The 21167-nt window shown below is 43.2% G+C and overlaps 1 protein-coding gene across 1 annotated transcript in view; it reads left to right on the top strand.

The window, feature by feature from the left end:
- LOC136864950 (pickpocket protein 28) overlaps window positions 1–21167 on the top strand; it is a 434926-nt gene that overhangs the window by 395483 nt on the left and 18276 nt on the right. Inside the window, exons 9-10 of the mRNA XM_067142357.2 lie at window positions 13787–13928; window positions 14006–14097. Of these exons, the coding sequence (XP_066998458.1) occupies window positions 13787–13928; window positions 14006–14097 (234 nt within the window). The remainder of the gene's footprint in view (window positions 1–13786; window positions 13929–14005; window positions 14098–21167) is intronic.

The following is a 21167-nucleotide window of genomic DNA, read 5'->3' as shown; positions in this document are numbered from 1 at the left end:
CTCCTCCTCTATCTTACCTCTTCCTCCCAGAAGGAGTTAGCTAAAGTTGGTACATTTTTGACAGCAGCAACACCCTCACCTATTGTTATCTGCAAGAATGCTTCCACTTTGTGCAGCTGTAGCAAATTAATCTCCATTGGTAAATGATTTATCTCTTCTAACTTCATACACGCGACGATGTGTAACTTCTGTTGTTCATAATCAATGACTGTTTCCAGTGTATCTTGCAGTAATATAATCTACTCGTATTGTGTATATCTGTGGTAATTCTTCAATAAAAAACTGCATTGAATGATCTACCAGACTTATGGTTTTGTTATAGTCCTTCTACTATGAGTAGATATACCCTAAAATGCTTAACATTTGTACTATTCGTAATACAAGTACGCGGAAAAACTGATAACTGTCTCGTCCTAAAACGAAAAGGTTACCGTGCTAATGATTATGAGTTAAACCTTTGTGTTCAGAACCGAAGAAATTCATGCTACACATAACAGGGAATGGAACCCACGGGTCACGTCTTATTAGAATTACTTAATAAAGAATGAAATTCCCGACCTATTAGTGGTGCACTGAGTTGCGTTTTTCTAACAGAAATCAGTGTCTGCTTGATAGATTTTTAGTGTTTGGAACAATGAACGCTTCACGATAGCAGCATTGAGGTTAGCGATGCTCCGCTGTTGGATTTTAAATTCCAAGCCACGACGTGCATATGAGGTTTAGCGCTGTGAATATGGCAACAGTGAGGTTAGCGATGCTCTATTGTCCTCAGAGTGTGGTTAGGGTCCGTCAAGATAACAGCTGTCAAAAAAGCATGTGGCTTTGTTTACAAACAAGAGCACGTGATCGTGACGTCACGGTCACGTGGTATTCTCCGTCATCACAATAAAAGTTACACATCGTCGCGAGTATGAAGTTAGAAAAGATAAACCATTTACCAATAGAGAATAATTTGCTGCTGTCAAAAATGTACCGAATTCAACTAACTCCTTCTGGGAGAAGGAGGTCGCTGTAAGGTAGAGGAGGAGGAGGAGCCCCTTAGCCAATTAGCCCTTTAGCCCTTAGAGAAGGAGGAGGAGGAGGAAGAGTCCTTTCATCCCTTTGCCCTTCTGGTAAGACGTGTCCCCTGGGTCCCATTCCCTATCTTATGTGTAGCACGATTATTTTATCAGTTCAGCATTTTACAACCATCTTGCATAGTAGCCCTCTCCTGCACAAGCTACATGCTTGTAACCCATGCCAACAGATTGAAACTATATGTTTCCGAACTGAAATTTCAAGTTACATGTTTATCCGATAATTTGTTCGACTGCTAGGGGTTTAAATGTAACCAATGTATTTCTTATAACACCAGGCGTTCTGTTCAATTTTACCTTCCGCATAAGCTACATGCTTGTAACCCATGCCAACAGATTGAAAAAATATGTTTCCGAACCGATGTTTCATGTTACATGTTTATGCGATAACTTGTTCGACTGCTAGGGGCTTAATTGTAACCAATGTATTTCTTATAGTACTAGGTGCTCTGTTTAATTTCACTTTCCGTGTTTGCGATAAGAGAACAGTGTTTGAATCTATGTTTTTTTCTATTGTAACTAAATCAGAGTTCGAAATCTATACAGATTTTTTCTGTTGCATGTGTTCGAATCCCGCAAATTTTATCCCTTTAGGACAAAGGTACCCCTGCAAAGTAGTAAAAATCATTTTATCTGCAGTGATTAAGAAGAAGTATGTCGGTTGGAGGTATACACAATTTGCAATTCTATGTGTATGCGCTGATTGCATAAGAGTGCGATTGTATCAACAGAGAGATTAATCATGTAATGGCTTCCGTTGTAAGTTTTTCTGTTCTGAACACTAATAGCCAGCATGTTTCGTGTTGTTCTACAATCAATACTAATGTGTGCTAATTGTAACTTGTCTTGACGAAGCCCAGTAGCGGTAAAAGTTTTCAGTTTAATAGTCAACCTGCTTTGTCATGTCGGATAAAGACATACAGCATGTCAATTATATATTTTTACAATTGCATTCTATAACTTGATTCAATCTGTTTTGTCTTGTCGGATACAGAATTTGCTTATCCTACAATATTTTTGCATGTTGAAAAAAGTATTACCTTCTCCTTACCGCCTCCTCCGCCTACCGCTTTCTCCTCAATCGAAAAAACATATGCGACGAGGATAACGCTACATAACGTAAGAATATTTGTTTGTAACGATACGTTTTATTGACGAAAGCATCTGTCCGTAAGAGGAGGGATAGAGCTAACCGCAGTAACTGTAAGGAGGAGTCCTTTTGCCAGGAAGATGAGCACCCCACTTGCCGTTTTGCTAGGAGGAGGATCCCTTTTGCCGGGAAGAGTAGCCCTTTTGCCCTCCAGATGAGGAGGAGGTGTTCTTTTTGCCCATTTGCCCTTTTGCTAGGAGGAGGTGCCCATTTGCCCTTTTAGCAGTAGTACGAGGAGGAGGAGGCCTTAACAGCCTATGTATAGCCGCCATCTTTTGCAGTAGCCTCTAAGCTAGCTTTCTTCAAGAGAGCCTGTGTATAGCTGCCATCTTGCGCAGTAGAATGCATGTTTAAACTTGTTTGATAGATACATAAAGCTATGCCTTGACAGAGGAAGAGGAAGAGGAAGAGGAGGATGAGGAGGGGGAGTATGAGGAGGAGGAGGAGGAGGAGGAGGAGGACAAGGAGGAGGTCAAAACAGCCTATGTATAATCGCCATCTTGTAATGTAGCCTCTAGGCTTGCTTTCGTCAAAAGCACGTGGTTTAAAGAGCACGTAGAATTTCCAATTGCCCGCCACCACGTGCCTGAGGTGGCATCCATGAGGATTTAGCCCCGTCATGATAGCAATACGATGCTGCTCTATTGTTTAAGTTTCTGGCGTGGGTAACTCCCGTAAATATCAATTTAAATTCCACGCTATAAAGTTTACTTCCGTCAAGATAGCCGTAAGCCATGTGCATGCAGTTAAAGATAGCAGCTGACACCTGTCAAAAAGCACGTGGAATTTTTAAATTGCCCGCCACTACATGCTTAAGGTCGCAGGCATGTGGAGTTAGCGCCAGCCAGCACTGAAGATTTGTTGTTTAATGATGGTCGCGAACAGCTGTCAAAAAGCACGTGGAATTTCAAATTACCCGCCACCACGTGCCTAAGATAGTAGCCGTGAGGTTTAGTGCCGTCAAGATGGCAGCAGAATGCTCTGAGCCTATGTATAGCAGCCATATTGCGCACGCGCCCATAGCCGTCATCATTCTCCATAAGAAGCCATGTATAGGAGCCATCTTGCGCAAACGTCCCTAGGGCGACTCATAACAGGCTATGTATAGCAGCCATCTTGTGCAATTAGATACCCGCCATCTTGCGCAAGCGTTCTTAAGCTGTCTCATAAGGAGCTGTGTATAGCCCCATCTTGTAGAATTAGATAGCCGCCAAATTGCGCAAGCGTCCATAGGGAGTCTCATCAGAGCTTATGTATAGCAGCCATCTTGCGCAAGCACCCCTAGGTCGTCTCATAAGGAGCTGTATATAGCCCCATCTTGTATAATTAGATAGCCGCCATCTTGCGCAAGCGTCCCTAGGGCGTCTCATAAGAGCCTATGTATAGCAGCCATCTTGTGCTATTAGATAGCCGCCATCTTGCGCAAGCGCCCTTAAGCCGTCTCATAAGGAGCTGTGTATAGCCCCATCTTGTAGGATTAGATAGCCGCCATCTTGCGCAAGCGTCCTTAGGGAGTCTCATAAGAGCCTATGTTTCGCAGCCATCTTGTGCAGTTAGATAGCCGCCATCTCTCGCAAGCGCCCTTAAGTCGTCCCTTGAGAAGCTGTGCATTGCCGCCATCATCTGCATTTGGCGTCGGGAAGGGCATCTGGCCATAAAATTGAGGTTAGGCTCCTTCGTGGGGTTAGGTGTGCTTTCTTATGCTAATCTCTATTGGGCTGCTACTCAAATAACATCTCGAGAATACCCATTGCCCTACCAAAGATAGCGTCGGGAATGGCATCCGGCCGTAAAACTGAGGTTAGTCCCTTCCATGAGGTTAGGCTTGCTGTCTTGCGCGTAAAATGTAAGGTTAAGCTCCTCCAAGATGACGGATGTGAGGTTAAGCTCTCTCTCTCTCTCTGGCGTCAGGAAGGGCATCCGGCCGCAAAACTGAGGTTAGGGCCCTGCGTGAGTTTGGCTTGCTCTCTTACGCGTTAAAGGTTAAGCCCCTCTAAGTTGGCGGATGTGAGGTTAAACATGCAGTCTTAGCCAGCGCAGTCAATGACGTGGAAGCCCCTCCTGAGAGCGTGTGGAGTTGGAGGCGGCCGGAAAGCCGGAGGTGGAGGTGGCTGCCGAACCTTACACTTATACTACTTCGAATGAAGTATATGTATTAAGCTTTACATCATCTCCCTAGCCCCATGTGCACACGCCATCTTGTCCAGAGTTCAGCTATATGGCCTCGAAGTCACCTTCCGATAATACGCCCCTATGAATAAAGCATACGCATTAAACCTAATACCCGCCATCTTGTTCCAAGTTCATCTCTTAGTCCGGGGAGGTTAAGTTAGAATAACGCGTGGTCAGCGGCAGATTTTTTTTTTTGCTATTTGTTTTACGTCGCACCGACACAGATAGGTCTTATGGCGACGATGGGACAGGAAAATCCTAGGAATGGGAAGGAAGTGGCCGTGGCCTTAATTAAGGTACAGCCCCAGCATTTGCCCGGTGTGAAAATGGGAAGCCACGAAAAACCATCTTCATGGCTGCCGACAGCGGATGCGAACTCACAGCTACGCACTCCTAACCGCACGGCCAACTCGCTCGGTCAGCGGAAGATTAATCCTCCACTTTTAGCAAGGGTGTAGGGGAGTTCAACCGGTTAGGCTGGCGCCTGGTCAGCATGAGCCTTAGCTGGCACTCTTAGTTAGCGTGCAAAGTTGTGCCCGATGGAGTTTAAGGAAGGGCTATCGGTTAGGTTAACGCCTGATCAGCGTAAGGCTAAGCCAGCACTCTTACCAGTAGTATAATACAGGGATTCTGCCACCGCCTCCTCCTCCGGGCTCCCAGGGGCCCCTCCGCCTCCGCCTCACGGGAGCCCCTCCCAGAGGCCCCCTCCGCCTCCCGCGGGAAATTTGAATTGGTAAACAAAGCCAAGTGCTTTTTGACAGCTGTCATCGACAACAACGCATCGCTAACCTCATTGCTGCCATCTTGACGGCCTAAAACTCAGTGGTACCAACTTAACCTAACTAGCGCGAGATTTGAATAGGTAAACAAAGCCACGTGCTTTTTGACAGCCACGTGCTGTTTGACAGACAACAACACATCGCTAACCTCAGTACTGCCATCTTGACGGGCCTAAACCTCAGTAGTACCAACTTAACCTAACTAGTGCGAGATTTGAATCGGTAAACAAAGCCACGTGCTTTTTTGACAACCACGTGCTTTTTGACAGACAACAACGCATCGCTAACTTCAGCGTTACCATCTTGACGGACCTAAACCTTAGTGGTACCAACTTAACCTAACTAGCGCGAGATTTGAATCGGTAAACAAATCCACGTGCTTTTTTGACAGCTGACATCCGCCATCTTTTATCAACAGAGCACAGTGCTGCCCTCTTTAGCTACTTATATTTGAAATGTGGTGACGGATAATTTGAAAAATGCTTTTTGATAGCAGCCATCTTTGAGCACCGTGCTGCACTCTGGTGACAGACAATTCCACGCGACAGCAGCCATCTTTAATCAAGAGAGCATAGGGCTGCACTCTATGTGGTGGCGGCAATTTGAAAAATTTCACATGCTCTTGTTTGGAAACAAAGACACGTGCTTTTTTGACAGCTACCATCCGTCATCTTTAATCAAGAGAGCATCGTGCTGCAGTCTCTAGTTGAAATGTGGTGGCGGCAATTTGAAAATTCCACGTGCTCTTGTTTGGAAACAATGCTACATGCTTATTTAACTGCTACCATCCACCATGTTTAATCAAGAGAGCACCGTGCTGCCATCTTTAGCTGAAATGTGGTGGCGGATAATTTGAAACATGCTTTCTGAAAGCAGCCATCTTTGAGCACCGTGCTGCCCTCTTCAGCTAGATACCTGTGGTGGCAGGCAATTCCACGTGACAGCAGCCATCTTTGAGCACCGTGCTGCCCTCTTTGTGGTGGTGGCAAATTCCACGTGCTTTACAAACACTCGTGCTTTTTTCTCGCAGCTGTCATCCGCCATCTTGCATCACAAATCTCAGCGCTGCACTCTTTTGCTAGATATCTTTGAAATGTGGTGGCGGCAATTTGAAAAACTCTATGTGCTCTTGCTTGCAAACAAAGCCACGTGCTTTTTTGACAACTGTTATCCGCCATCTTTAATCAATAGAGCACAGTGCTGCTATCATGCGGGCAATTTCGTCAGCTGTCATCCGCCATCTTTCATCCACAGAACACCGTGCTGCCCTCTGTAGTAGCGGGCAATTTGAAAAGTTCTGATAGCTGTCATCCGCCATATTTAATCAAGAGAGCCCCGTGCTGCCATCTTTAGCTAGATACCTTTGAAATGTGGTGGCGGCAAATTGAAAAATTCCACGTGCTCTTGTTTAGCAAACAAACTCACGCGCTGTTTGTCAGCTGTCATCCGCCATCTTACATCGCAAACCTCAGTGCTACACTCTTTAGGTACATACCTTTGAAATATGGTGGCGGATAATTTAAAAAGGAAAATTCTACAGCAGCCATCTCTCGACGCTAATTGCATAAGGTGGTGGCTATGCATGAATCCTTAAGGGTGCTTACGCAAGATGGCTGCTATACACAGGTTCTTATGAGACGCCCTTGGGATGCTTGCGCAAGATGGCAGTTATACATGGCTCCTTATGAGATGCCCTAGGGATGCTTGCACAAGATAGCAGCTGCTCTTATGGGACGGCTTAAGGGTCCTTGCACAAGATGGCTTGAAACTCCCTAAGGATGCTTGCGCAAGATGGCGGACACAAGATGGCGGCTGTACACAACTCCTGATGAGACGCTTTAAGGGAGCTTGCGCAAGATGGCTGCCGCTCATAGCTTAGAGGCTAACGTGTCGTGCTACTTCGATTCAATAAATTTGGGGCTTAAATGCAAAATGTAAAATATCTCGAAAACGGTGCACCGTAGCGAAAAACGGACAAAATTTTTCTGCCTAATACCCAGGTTCGCAGTATGAGGAACAAGAAAAACATAGTCTAATGATGGGATCAACGGTTCGGTTCCTACTTAGGCCCTTTGGCATTCGCTCTGTTTTAGCTTGTATTGAAGCGAGTCTTCGTAACATGATCAGGTCTAGATATGGTAGAGAGTATAACGTACCGTGCTGATTCGATTCATTAAATTTGGGGCTTAAATCAAAATGTTAAATATCTCGAAAACGGTGAATCGTAGAGCAAAACGGACAACATTTTTCCGCCTAATACCCAGGTTCGCAGTATAAGGAACAAGAAAAGCATAGTCCAATGATGAGATCGACGGTTCGATTCCTACTTAGGCCGTTTGGCATTGGCAGCTATCTAATTCCACAAGATGGCGGCTATACATAGCTTCTTATGAGACAGCTTAAGAGCGCTTGCACGAGATGGCTGCTGCTCTTATGAGACGCCCTAGGGGTGCTTGCGCAAGGTAGCAGCGACAAGACGGTGACTATACACAGCTGCTTATGATACGGCCTAGAGGTGCTCACACAAGATGGTGGCTGCTCTGATGAAGAAAGCTAGCTTTGCATCGTGCAGGTATCTTTACAGCACTAAACCTCATACCTTTGAAATGTGGTGGCGAGTAATTTGAAAAATTCGACGTGCTTTTCCTTAACAGCAGCTATCTTTAAACAATAGCGGCTATACAGAAGCTGTTATGGCCTCCTCTTATGTCAAGGCTTAGCTCTATCGAACAAGTTTAAAAATGCATCGGGATAGCTAGAGTACGCACGTGCTGCAGTGATGACGTCATTAAGCATGTTTAGACTTGCAAATCACAAAAGAAACGTAACAAGACTATAATCGAACACTGCACTCTATGCCGTGAACTTTATCATGTGATCGGAACATTGATTGAAGTGTTTAGAACACTAAGTAAGTAGAACCGAACACTGTACTCGATACAATATGTGTTTAGAACATGTCAGGGGATACATTTGTTCTAAGATGATTAGATTACCGCACATTCCTTGTAGGGCTAATAGGCTAAAGGGCCAATGGGCAAAAGGGCTAATGGGCAAAAGGGCTAATGGGCTAAAGGGCTAAAGGTTTAAAGGAGCAACTACCTCATCGATAGCTATCAGCAAGAACGCTTGTACTTTGTTAAGTGTAGAAAATTAATCTTTATTTGTAAATGGTTTCATGTTCAGAACAAGGAATGGAACCTAGGGGTTACGTATTACCTAATAAAATCCCCGAGGAGCGATGAGTTACGTTTTTCGAACTAGTGTTTGGAAAACTGAACTTTTCAAAATGATAGCAGAGAGTTTAGCAATGTTCTGTTGTTGGATTATAAATTCCGCGCTACAACATGCATAAGGTGGCAGCCTTGAGGTTTACCGCCGTAAAGATGACAATAGTGAGGTTAGCAATGTTCCGTTGTTGGATTTTAAATTCCGCACTAAAAATGCATAAGGTGGTAGCCTTGAGGTCAAGATGGCAGCAGTGAGGTTAGCGACGCTCTATTGTCCTTCAAAGTGAGGTTAGGGTCCGTCAAGACGACAGCTGTCAAAAAAGCACGTGGCTTTGTTTACGAAACAAGAGCACGTGGCTGTGACGCCACGGTCACGTAATCAATCCTTAGCTCTACGTCGTTAAGAGCAGCATTAGGATTAGCTAAGCTTAAAAGTCTTGGGAACAGAGCAGCAGTATGAATTGCCATGTTTCAAAGCGTGTACACATCACCTATCGATTTTACATGCATCGACCCTCGTGCTAAACTTCTACCGCTAGATCGTGCTGCTATCTTAGCACAACTTATACCCATAAAATTAAAGTACAATGAATAGACATGTTTCAAGGCGTGTACACATTACCTATCGATTTTGCATGCATCGACTCTCGTACTAAACTTCTTCCGCTAGGTTGTGCTGCTATCTTAGCATAACTTATACACATGAACTTAAAGTACGAAGAATATCCATCTTTCAAAGCGTGTACACATTACTTATTGATTTTGCATTCATCGAATCTCGTACTGAACTTCTTCCGCTAGATTGTGCTGGTATCTTAGTATAACTTATACACCTGAACTTAAAGTACAAAGAATAGCGATGTTTCAAAGCGTGTACACATTACCTATCGCTAACCTCACTGCTGCCATCCTGACCTCAAGGCTGCCACCTTATGCATGTTATAGTGCGGAATTTAAAATCCAACAACGGAACATTGCTAACCTCACTATTGTCATCTTTACGGCGGTAAACCTCAAGGATGCCACCTTATGCATGTTGTAGCGCGGAATTTATAATCCAACAACAGAACATTGCTAAACTCTCTGCTATCATCTTGAAAAGTTCAGTGTTAAAAACACTAGTTCGAAAAACGTAACTCATCGCTCCTCGGGGATTTTATTCGGTAAGACGTAACCCCTAGGTTCCTTTCCTTGTTCTGAACATGAAACCATTTACAAATAAAGATTAATTTTCTACACTTAACAAAGTACAATCGTTCTTGCTGATAGCGATCGATGAGGTAGTTGCTCCTTTAAACCTTTAGCCCTTTAGCCCATTAGCCCTTTTGCCCATTAGCCCTTTAGCCTATTAGCCCTACAAGGAATGTGCGGTAATCTAATCGTCTTAGAACAAAGGTATCCCCTGACATGTTCTAAACATATGTTGTATCGAGTACAGTGTTCGGTTCTACTTATTTAGTGTTCTAAACACTTCAATCAATGTTCCGATCACATGATAAAGTTCACGGCATAGAGTGCAGTGTTCGATTATAGTTTTGTTACGTTTCTTTTGTGATTTGCAAGTCTAAACATGCTTAATGACGTCATCACTGCAGAACGTGCTTACTCTAGCCATCCCGATGCAGGTTTAAACTTGTTCGATAGAGCTGTGCCTTGACATAAGAGGAGGCCTTAACAGCTTCTGTATAGCCGCTATTGTTTAAAGATAGCAGCTGTTAAGAAAAAGCACGCCGAATTTTTCAAATCACTCGCCACCACTTTTCAAAGGTTTGAGGTTTAGTGCTGTAAAGATACCTGCACGATGCAAAGCTAGCTTTCTTCATCAGAGCAGCCACCATCTTGTGTGAGCACCTCTAGGTCGTATCATAAGGAGCTGTGTATAGTCACCGTCTTGTCGCTGCTACCTTGCGCAAGCACCCCTAGGGCGTCCCATAAGAGCAGCAGCCATCTTGTGCAAGCGCTCTTAAGCTGTCTCATAAGAAGCTATGTATAGCCGCCATCTTGTAGAAATAGATAGCTGAGAATGCCAAAGGGCCTAAGTAGGAATCGAACCGTCGATCTCATCATTGGACTATGCTTTTCTTGTTCCTGATACTGCGAACCTGGGTATTAGGCGGAAAAATGTTGTCCGTTTTGCTTTACGATGCACCGTTTTCGAGATATGTGACATTTTGCATTTAAGCCCCAAATTTAATGAATCGAATCAGCACGGTACGTTATACTCTCTACCTTAGCTAGACCTGATCATGTTACGAAGACTCGCTTCAATGCAAGCTAAAACAGAGCGAATGCCACAGGGCCTAAGTAGGAACCGAACCGTTGATCCCATCATTAGACTATGTTTTTCTTGTTCCTCATACTGCGAACCTGGTTATTAGGCAGGAAAATTTTGTCCGTTTTGCTCTACGGTGCACCGTTTTCGAGATATTTAACATTTTGCATTTAAGCCCTTAATTTAATGAATCGAAATAGCACGACACATTAGCCTCTAAGCTAAGAGCGGCAGCCATCTTGCGCAAGCACCCTTAAAGCGTCTCATCATTAGTTGTGTATAGCCGCCATCTTGTGTCCGCCATCTTGCGCAAGCATCCTTAGGGAGTTTCAAGCCATCTTGTGCAAGGACCCTTAAGCCGTCCCATAAGAGCAGCTGCTATCTTGTGCAAGCATCCCTAGGGCATCTCATAAGGAGCCATGTATAACTGCCATCTTGCGCAAGCATCCCAAGGGCGTCTCATAAGAACCTGTGTATAGCAGCCATCTTGCGTAAGCACCCTTAAGGAGTCATGTATAGCCACCACCTTATGCAATTAGCGTAGAGAGATGACTGCTGTAGAATTTTTCTTTTTAAATTATCCGCCACCATATTTCAAAGGTATGTACCTAAAGAGTGTAGCACTGAGGTTTGCGATGTAAGATGGCGGATGACAGCTGACAAAAAGCACGTGAGTTTGTTTGCTAAACAAGAGCACGTGGAATTTTTCAATTTGCCGCCACCACATTTCAAATGTATCTAGCTAAAGATGGCAGCACGGGGCTCTCTTGATTAAAGATGGCGGATGACAGCTAACAGAACATTTCAAATTGCCCGCTACTACAGAGGGCAGCACGGTGTTCTGTGGATGAAAGATGGCGGATGACAGCTGACGAAATTGCCCGCATGATAGCAGCACTGTGCTCTATTGATTAAAGATGGCGGATAACAGTTGTCAAAAAAGCACGTGGCTTTGTTTGCAAGCAAGAGCACATAGAATTTTTCAAATTGCCGCCACCACATTTCAAAGGTATCTAGCAAAAGAGTGCAGCACTGAGGTTTGTGATGCAAGATGGCGGATGACAGTTGTCAGAAAAAAGCACGAGAGTTTGTAAAGCACGTGGAATTTGCCACCGCCACAAAGAGGGCAGCACGGTGCTCAAAGATGGCCGCTGTAACGTGGAATTGCCTGCCACCACAGGTATCTAGCTGAAGAGGGCAGCACGGTGCTCAAAGATGGCTGCTGTCAAAAGCATTTTTCTAATTATCCGCCACCACATTTCAGCTAAAGAGGGCAGCACTGTGCTCTATAGATTAAACATGGCGGATGATAGCTGTCAAATTAGCATGTAGCATTGTTTCCAAACAAGAGCACGTGGAATTTTTCAAATTGCCGCCACCACATTTCAACTAGAATGTGCAGCACGATGCTCTCTTGATTAAAGATGGCGGATGGTAGCTGTCAAAAAAGCACGTGGCCTTGTTTCCAAGCAAGAGCATGTGAAATTTTTCAAATTGCCGCCACCACATAGAGTGCAGCCCTATGCTCTCTTGATTAAAGATGGCTGCTGTCACGTGGAATTGTCTGTCACCATTGTGCAGCACGGTGCTCAAAGATGGCTGCTATCAAAAAGCATTTTTCAAATTATCCGCCACCACATTTCAAAGGTAAATAGCTAAAGAGGGCAGCACTGTGCTCTGTTGATAAAAGATGGCGGATGTCAGCTGTCAAAAAGCACATGGATTTGTTTACCGATTCAAATCTCGCGCTAGTTAGGTTAAGTTGGTACCACTAAGGTTTAGGTCCGTCAAGATGGTAACGCTGAAGTTAGCGATGCGTTGTTGTCTGTCAAAAAGCACGTGGTTGTCAAAAAAGCACGTGGCTTTGTTTACCGATTCAAATCTCGCGCTAGTTAGGTTAAGTTGGTACCACTGAGGTTTAGGCCCGTCAAGATTGCAGCAGTGAGGTTAGCGATGCGTTGTTGTCGATGACAGCTGTCAAAAAGCACTTGGCTTTGTTTACCAATTCAAATTTCCCGCGTGAGGCGGAGGAGGCCTCTGGGAAGGCCCCTCGGGAGGCGGAGGCGGAGGAGGCCTCTGGGAGGGCCCCCCGTGAGGCGGAGGCGGAGGGGGCCTCTGGGAGGGGCTCCCGTGAGGCGGAGGCGGAGGGGCCCCTGGGAGCCCGGAGGAGGAGGCGGTGGCAGAATCCCCGTATTATACTACTCTTACCTATTGCGTCAAGTTATTATCGAGCTAGTGTAGGGATTGGCAGCCGGTTGGGTTAACGCCAGGTCAGCGTTAGCTTAAGTCTGCACTTTTAGGCAGGGTGTTGGTAATGGCAACCGGTTAGGTTAACGCTTGGTCAGCGTAAGGCTATGCCTACACTGTTATGATGTTAGCCTCGGCATCGAACATAGGTCCGTAAGGTTAAGGCCCTTAGGTCTAGGGTCGAACCCGGTATCTGTAAGGTTAAGCTTGGATATTTGCTGCGAAGTGGGATCTCTACGGTTAACGCCTTTAGGTCTGGAGTTTAACCCGAGGTCTGTAAGGTTAAACATGGACATGTAGGCAGCGTAATGTCATGTCAGATTACGAGCGCGGTGTTAGCTAGCAGCGCGCATCGCGCTGTGACATCACTCACCGGATGAGGCCTTCAACAGGGGGCCACCGGTACCGGGTGCGGCTGAACCCGCAAAAAACCTCTACTATTGATTGATTGATTGATTGATTGATTGATTGATTGATTGATTGATTGATTGATTGATTGATTGATTGATTGATTGATTGATTGATTGATTGATTGATTGATTGATTGATTGATTGATTGATTGATTGATTGATTGATTGATTGATTGATTGATTGATTGATTGATTGATTGATTGATTGATTGATTGATTGATTGATTGATTGATTGATTGATTGATTGATTGATTGATTGATTGATTGATTGATTGATTGATTGATTGATTGATTGATTGATTGATTGATTGATTGATTGATTGATTGATTGATTGATTGATTGATTGATTGATTGATTGATTGATTGATTGATTGATTGATTGATTGATTGATTGATTGATCCCAATGTCTGTATACTGAGATCATATCACCGTATTGCTTGTTGCAGGCAGTCTCTTACGCGCATCAATCGTGAAAGGACTGCGATCGGCTAACTCTGCCCCGATGTGCAGCTGCCTGCAGTCCTGTAATCACATCCAGTACAGCACGGAGCGCTCAGAGACCGGTGTCGAGGACCACGAAGAGAAGACGTGAGTGACGTTCAGTAGAACTACAACTGCCTGTAATTCTGTTGCAGCACATTAACAGTTTATCTGTTTATTTCCAGTTTCAAGTACTCCATTGTGAACATATTCTTCAAGGACACCCAGTTTACGGCAAGTCGGCGCAGTGAGCTGTACGGAACCGCTGAATTCTTGGGTAGGTATTGGACATTCGACCCTATTTATACTGTTTCATTGTTCCTTCGCATGATTTAGAGATTTCACTTGAAATATTTACAGTAATGTATTCACCGTCCATTTGTACACTCTCACTTGAAAACAACTCGCATGAGAACATTCAAGTACCGTGAACATGTCATTACCTAGTGGTCGATGTACGTCGCACGGAAACAGATAGGTCTTATGCCGAAAATGGAATAGGAAAGGGCTGTGACTGGGCTCAAATCAGGTACATAACATAAAAATGGGAAACTGTCTTCAGGGCTGCCGACAGTCTACAGCTCCATGATATGAACTGTGTAGCCACTTGTTATATCTAGAAGAAAGGAGCAGGAGGTCAAACATACTATTTAGGAATAGTTTGGTGTTTTCTTGCGAGATAGCTTCCTTCAGTTTGTTCCCGACCGCTTAATGTCTACGGGTATCGTGTACTAAATGGCACACTTGCTGGAGGAAATAAAGTGAAGATTTCATTACTCACATCGGACCATCATCGTTTTCTAGGTTGTTGATGTCTTCTCCTGAACATATTGACCCTGTTGGGCAGTGGCGTTGGGTATGATTCCTCCATCTAAAAGGTGCTCTGCCACGCCATCAGAACCTATGTCACGTATGTCTTACCACTTTCTCCATCCCTCGCTCTCTCAGGCTTATTCCAAGCACTGTTTGGTCGTTCACGGTGAAAGCTGAGATGCTCTGACTGGTAGAGTATACGTGTTATATCTGCACCTGTGGATTTCGTAGGATGTACGTGGACCTGCCGAAAGCTCCCTGGGTTACGCCGATTCGTCCGGTGATCACTACATCTGGTTGTTCATCCTAGTAGCTTAATGCTGTATTCCTCAAGGGTTTCAAGCACTTTGTTGTCAATGGTGGCACGCATGAGCTTCATCTTCAGACCCACAGCTTGGGAAACTGTTCTATCCATGATCATCCGGATTGGTACTAACAAGATGATGTCTTCAGGTAAATACCATAATTATTAATGTCATCACTTTGCACTACGTCCTCGTCGACGGCAATTTTTCCAGTTACCCAGACTTCTTCAATTTTAAAATAAAGAGTTGTATATTTACATACAGTATGTACTTGAGATTAAGGTACCATTACTTCAAGCATTGCTCACGACGCCATCGAATTAAATGCTTTCTCAACAAAATATATGAAAATTAAGTGAAAGGAAATTGTAATTTACATTTTTGATTAGTTTACCTCCTGTCTGGATGTGGTCAGATCCGCCGTGAGACTACCTGAACCCTGCTTGTTTAGCAGCCTAGAAAGATATAGAATTAGGAATGGTTGGGGGTAGTAGGGCGAGGTTGAAGGAGCTCACTAGGGAATTGAATTCAACGAAGAAATCGGCTAAAGATAATATGATGGCCAAAGTAATTGGCAGCCATATGAATTTTAGGGGGCAGTGGAAGTTTATGTGTAGTTACTTTAAGGCAGAAACAGGTTTTCGGAAGGACTTTCCAGGCGAACAACGGGAGTATACACGCGAGGACTCCCAGAAGGCAAAAGTATTCACTCAGCAATATGTAAATTTAGTTGGATATAAAGATAATATCCTGATTGAAAAGGCGACTAATACCGACGAAATGCTGAAATACTTGTTTAATTACTGCTTGCATGAAGGAGCGATACCAAATGAATAGAAAAGGGTGACAAATATAAAGTACATAGTTACAGGCCAGTCAGCTTGACGTGTGTTGTTTGTAAGCCCTGGGAAAGTATTATTTCTGATTATTATTATTAGACACTTTACAAAATAATTGACGAGTTTGGTAGAAGGCAGTTCGGGTTTACAAAAGCTTATTCCAGTGAAGCTCAACTTGTACGATTAGAGCAAGATACTGTATATCTGATACTTTATATTCAGGAGGTCAAATGGACTGAGTCGCTATTGGCCTATCCAAGCCTTTTGATAGTGTAGATCATGAGAGACTGCTGAAGAAAATACGAGCTATTGGACTAGACATAATAATGGCTGAATGGGTGTCTACTTTTCTGGAAAATAGAACTCAGAGAATTAGAGCACGTGAAGCACTATTTGATCCCGTAATGATTAAGAGCGGAGTCCCTCAGGACAGTGTTATTGGACCTTCATGTTTTCTGACATATATACATGAAATGAATAAAGATCTGGAATCACCGATAAGGCTATTTGCGGATGTTGTTATACTGTATAGAGCAGTAAATGAGTACCATGATAGTGACCGACTGAAGAGGACTTAAACAATGTAGTAAGATGGACAACAGACAATGGTGTGAAGGTAAATGAGGTGAAAAGTCAAGTTGTAAGTTTTATCAAGAAGAAAAGTCCTCTCAGTTTTAATTATTGTGTTGATGGGTTGATAGTACCTACTATTTGCTTTTTGCTTTACGTCGCATCGACACAGATAGGTCTTATGGCAATGATTGGACAGGAAAGGCCTAGGAATGGGAAGGAAGCGACCGTGGCCTTACTTAAGTCGGTGTAAAAATGGAAAACCACGGAAAACCATCTTCAGAGCTGCCGACAGTGGGGTTCGAACCCACTATCTCCCGGATGCGAGCTCACAAATCTGCGCCCCTAACCGCAGGCCAACTCGCCCGGTGATTGTACCTAATGGCGAATATTTTAAGTACCTAGGTGTTAACATAAGTCCCGTCAAGTACACTTCGTAATCTCGAAGCTCTTCCGCTTTATTTCCCCTTACCCGAATATCACTTACTCCTAGCACATCCACATGCGTCATCTTTGCTTACTCAGCCATTTCTACTTCCTTTCTTCCGTAAGCCACATTAATATTGATAGCTCCCAATCGAATTCTGTTTCGTTCGCCAAGTTGTTTCAAAAAAGTCCCTCACCTGTCAAATGGGAGTGGGACAACGTTACTGCCATTGGTCCGAGGCTTGCTTACAATGTCCTGAGCTCGGTAAATTCATGAAGCTGGATACTACCCTACTTACGCATAGTCCAAGTGGGGATCTCTCCTCTAACGCGTTATGGACAACCGGTGGATTGTATAGCCCTAGCCGCCTGAGCACAAGGAAGGCAATGACTCAGAATATGTCCGAGATGCCCACTCCCATTCCGTAGCAACTGGTATCCCGACTCTCAGGACCACTTAGTAGGCCACTCAGCCGTTTCCAATGGTTCACGAACTAGGACGTGACAACAGTAACCCACACCTTGAACCACTTCGACACTTTCTTCGATTATTTTTATATATCACTCCCCCCTCGCCCCCCCACCCCAAAGGAGGCTGAACTTGGCCTTTCAAAAATCTGGAGTGTGACTATTTATCTCAGCGACCCCGAAAAATATGGATTCAACACTATTTTCGATTAGTTTTATACATCACACGCCCCTTGCCCCCCAGTCCAAAGAGGGCTGAACTTGGACTTCAAAAATTCCGGAGTGTCACTATTTATCTCAGCGACCCCGAGAAGTTTGGATTCGACACTATTTCCGATTATTTTATGTCACCAAAATTTCCCCCCCCTCCCCCACCCCTACGGATGCTTGGTGTGTCTTACCCCCGCGTGGTTTTACCTCCTCATACTAACAAGGGACAGCTTTGACCTCCAACACTCGGATCCGCACGAAGCCATGCTTAGAATAACATGCAGTCATTAACAAAACAGTGGTGTGCTTCATTTCCATGCAAAACTCCGCACTTGTCTGCTAGCGCCACTAGACGGTGGCATAGAGTAGCTGCACTAACCAGTGCTCCAGTTGCGTGAGTGTTATAGCTGCAGTACATGTTTGTCTCTTGGAATGTTCGCAAGCGAGTTATTGTGTACAGTGCAGTGATATCATGAAGAGAATTAATCCTACGCATGTGGTCCAAATATTAGGGACCAAGTTGCGACGTGCTGAATGTGGAAATGACATCGGGGCCGAGGATATGGAGTTCGAGGATATATTACATAACATGATAATTCAGAAATATAATGGCGATGACACAGAAATACACGACGTTACGCTGGATAGACACACGGATTTTGTAGGACAGGAGGAACCTGAACCGGAAGGTGGCTCTTCAAGCAGTACACGACATTCATCTCTAGAGCAACAGGAACAGTCAAGTCAAAGTGAGTACAAACTCCATCCACCCAAAAAGACGAGGTCCAGTGTATTAAAAGATATTGATGACAGCGTATTAAAGAGCATTTATGAGGACTATTACAATCGTGGCTTCAATTCCTATAGCAAACTATTGAAGCGCTGTAAGTGCATCAAAAGTAAATCAAATTGCACATTAATTCTAAATTATGTGTCTAGGAAACGGGGAGCAGGTGCTCGTTGCAAAAGAAACAGGCTGTCGCAATTACAAACTATAAAAGTTTATGTAATATCGCAATTTGATGGTGCAAGGAGGTATGGATCTACAGTTCACTATTGGCATCTGCAGATGTGGGCACTAGAAAGGGTTAAAATTGTTGGTTTGGTCATTTTCATAGCTTCCATTTCATTTGTCGACCATTCAGCCTTGAATATGGCATTTCATCCAGGCATATTACTACATTTGTCTTAAGTAAAGACTTAAAAGGCGATAATATTATGCGTCAGAAGGCACAACAGTTTGTGGAAGAAGTGAATATGTTTTTAACAGAGGAGGGAGTAGAGAAAGATAATGTTTGGAACAGTGACCAGAGTCAATTCCAATATGAAATGTCTTCAGCATCAACACTATCCTAAAGAGGAGAGAAAACTACAGGTAGTGTGTTGCGGTCTGTACATTGCTCTACCCACAGCTACACAATCGATGTAGCTTTATCAATGGCAGGCAGACTAGAAAACAAGTTGTACATCTGTTTTCAAGAGACACAAGGAACTTACGGTCCAAATATTTTAAAGAAACATGAAACAACCTGTCCACGAAACATTCATGTGGAGGCAAGCAAAAGCGGAAAAATGACTAAAGAACACATGAAACGTTTTCTAACTTCAGTCCTTGGCGAACATGTAACAAATGAAAAGAGCCTATTGTTGTGTGATTCCTGGGCAGGTCATACAGACCTTACCCTTCTAGATGCAGGTTTTCCAAACAAAGATGTTACGCTGAAGATATTGCCACCGAAAGCAACAAAATATTGCCAACACCTTGATGTTTACTTCTTTCGGCAATGTAAACTCTATATCAGAAGGATTATTGATTTTGTAAGACTACAAGGTGCCAAACCACAAGTGATGATATATGATCGTTATTTCATCGCGAAATTTCACTCTGTGATTTACAACAAATTTACTGCATCTACGTATAAGTCTATGTTGCAATACGCTTGGCGAAAGCCAGGTTATGGCATTGACATACCAACATCATCATTTGAAAATATAATTAGTGTGGCTTTTGATATTGGACTGCGTGAATGCGAAAGTGATTTGGAATGAGATAACGTGGCTTTAGTGAGGTGTGCACATTGTTCTCTCCCACTTTGTTTTAACCACTTCAACGAAATCCTGCATCTGCACTTTGAGGAGTAATATAAGCAATTTCAGGTGTGTGGTACTGCTGTATATGTGTGTTTTGCGCTAAGTACTTTAAGGAGAGAGTTTTTGGCGCTGCTGATTGAAAATATGATACACTGACGCCATTAAAATATTACGGTATATTATAATTTCCTTCCTATGGTATTGTTATCTTGTTACTTTGTTTCTCTCTATCAAAATGTTACTTGAGGTAGAATGCAACGTTTTGAATGGAAATGACGCACACCAATGTTTTGTTTATGAATGCTGGTTTCGTGCGGTTCCGAGCGTTCGAGGTGAAACGTGTCCCTTGTAAGTCATAAGTGTACCAAGTTTGGTTGAAATGACTCAAGTGGTTTAGGAGGAGATGTCATGCATACCCACAACAAAATTTGATACCTTGTGTTGTATTATTTCAATTTTCGCATTGGTCTCTAATTGTTTTGAAAATAAAGTAGGCCCATGTTTCTATAGGTGAAAGAGTTTTAAAAATCGGTTCAGTAGTCTCTGAGTTTATACTTGACAAAGAAAATATACAATAAAATAGTATTTTCTCTTTAAATTATTATTATTATTAATAATAATATATTTAAAACACTAGGGTGATTTTTGTTACATCGACTTTGAGAGAAGAGCTGATATGAATAACGTCGTCAAGCATTCGGACGGAAGCTCATGGCCTGTAGATTTGCAGAGTGTCTTTAAAAGCATAAAAATGTATTGCCGTAAAAATTTAAACATCAATGTAGCATTCGTATTGGCAAATACGTTCACCAGTACTTCTAACTCACCTGAACCGTCAGAGCGCTGAGCAGCAGGCACGATATGGGAGGTGGGAGGGGAGTAGGCACGCATGCACAGTAAGTGCCTTACTGGCCAGCTGTAGGCTGTAGGCTACTGCTATTGCTATTGTTGGATGCCCTTGTGAACGGTTGGCTGTTGAGAGAGCTCTTGCATTATTGTAGTGATAAAGTAATTAAAACCTATTGAAATTGTTTTAAATGTTGTGTGTGTGTATTCCATTCAGTGCTATTTATATATTGTTGTTTAGTGATTGTTGGTAGAAATTGGGAGTAGTGATATTTATTTGAATTTTATAACGTTTTCTAGGTTAAGTAGACTAGCTAGGTGCACCTTGTTTCGAATTTAGGTTTAGAAAATACTTTAGGTAACAATATTAACTTTAAAAACAATATTTTTAATTATCTGTAGGTTCGTTGGTATAATACTTACAAAGGCAGATTATCATAAGGAGTTGTAAGTCATTGTAATAACACGATACGCCTGTAAACTTCGATTTAAAAAGAAGTTAAAGAGAATACACAGTAATTTCACTGCATAAACTCAACAGTTTTTGGATTGTTGATACATGTATATGGTAGTTGTGTAAATAAATACAAAATCAGCTGATTACTATATTCTGATAATTTGTAGTCTTTGTTCCCTGCATATTTTGTACTTTCCACATTCGTGTCTTCATCGAGTAAAAGTTAATAATCAAATTCCTATATTCCAATAATATTGCGGTTCAAGCCCCCGGCATAGTTTTGACAGAAATTATTGTAGAAAACCTCTTATTTTTCAGCATT

Source organism: Anabrus simplex, chromosome 2 (genome assembly GCF_040414725.1).
Source record: "Anabrus simplex isolate iqAnaSimp1 chromosome 2, ASM4041472v1, whole genome shotgun sequence".
NCBI lineage: Eukaryota > Metazoa > Arthropoda > Insecta > Orthoptera > Tettigoniidae > Anabrus > Anabrus simplex.
The sequence above is the reverse complement of the archived record's forward strand: the minus strand, read 5'-3'. Positions and strand labels throughout refer to the sequence as shown.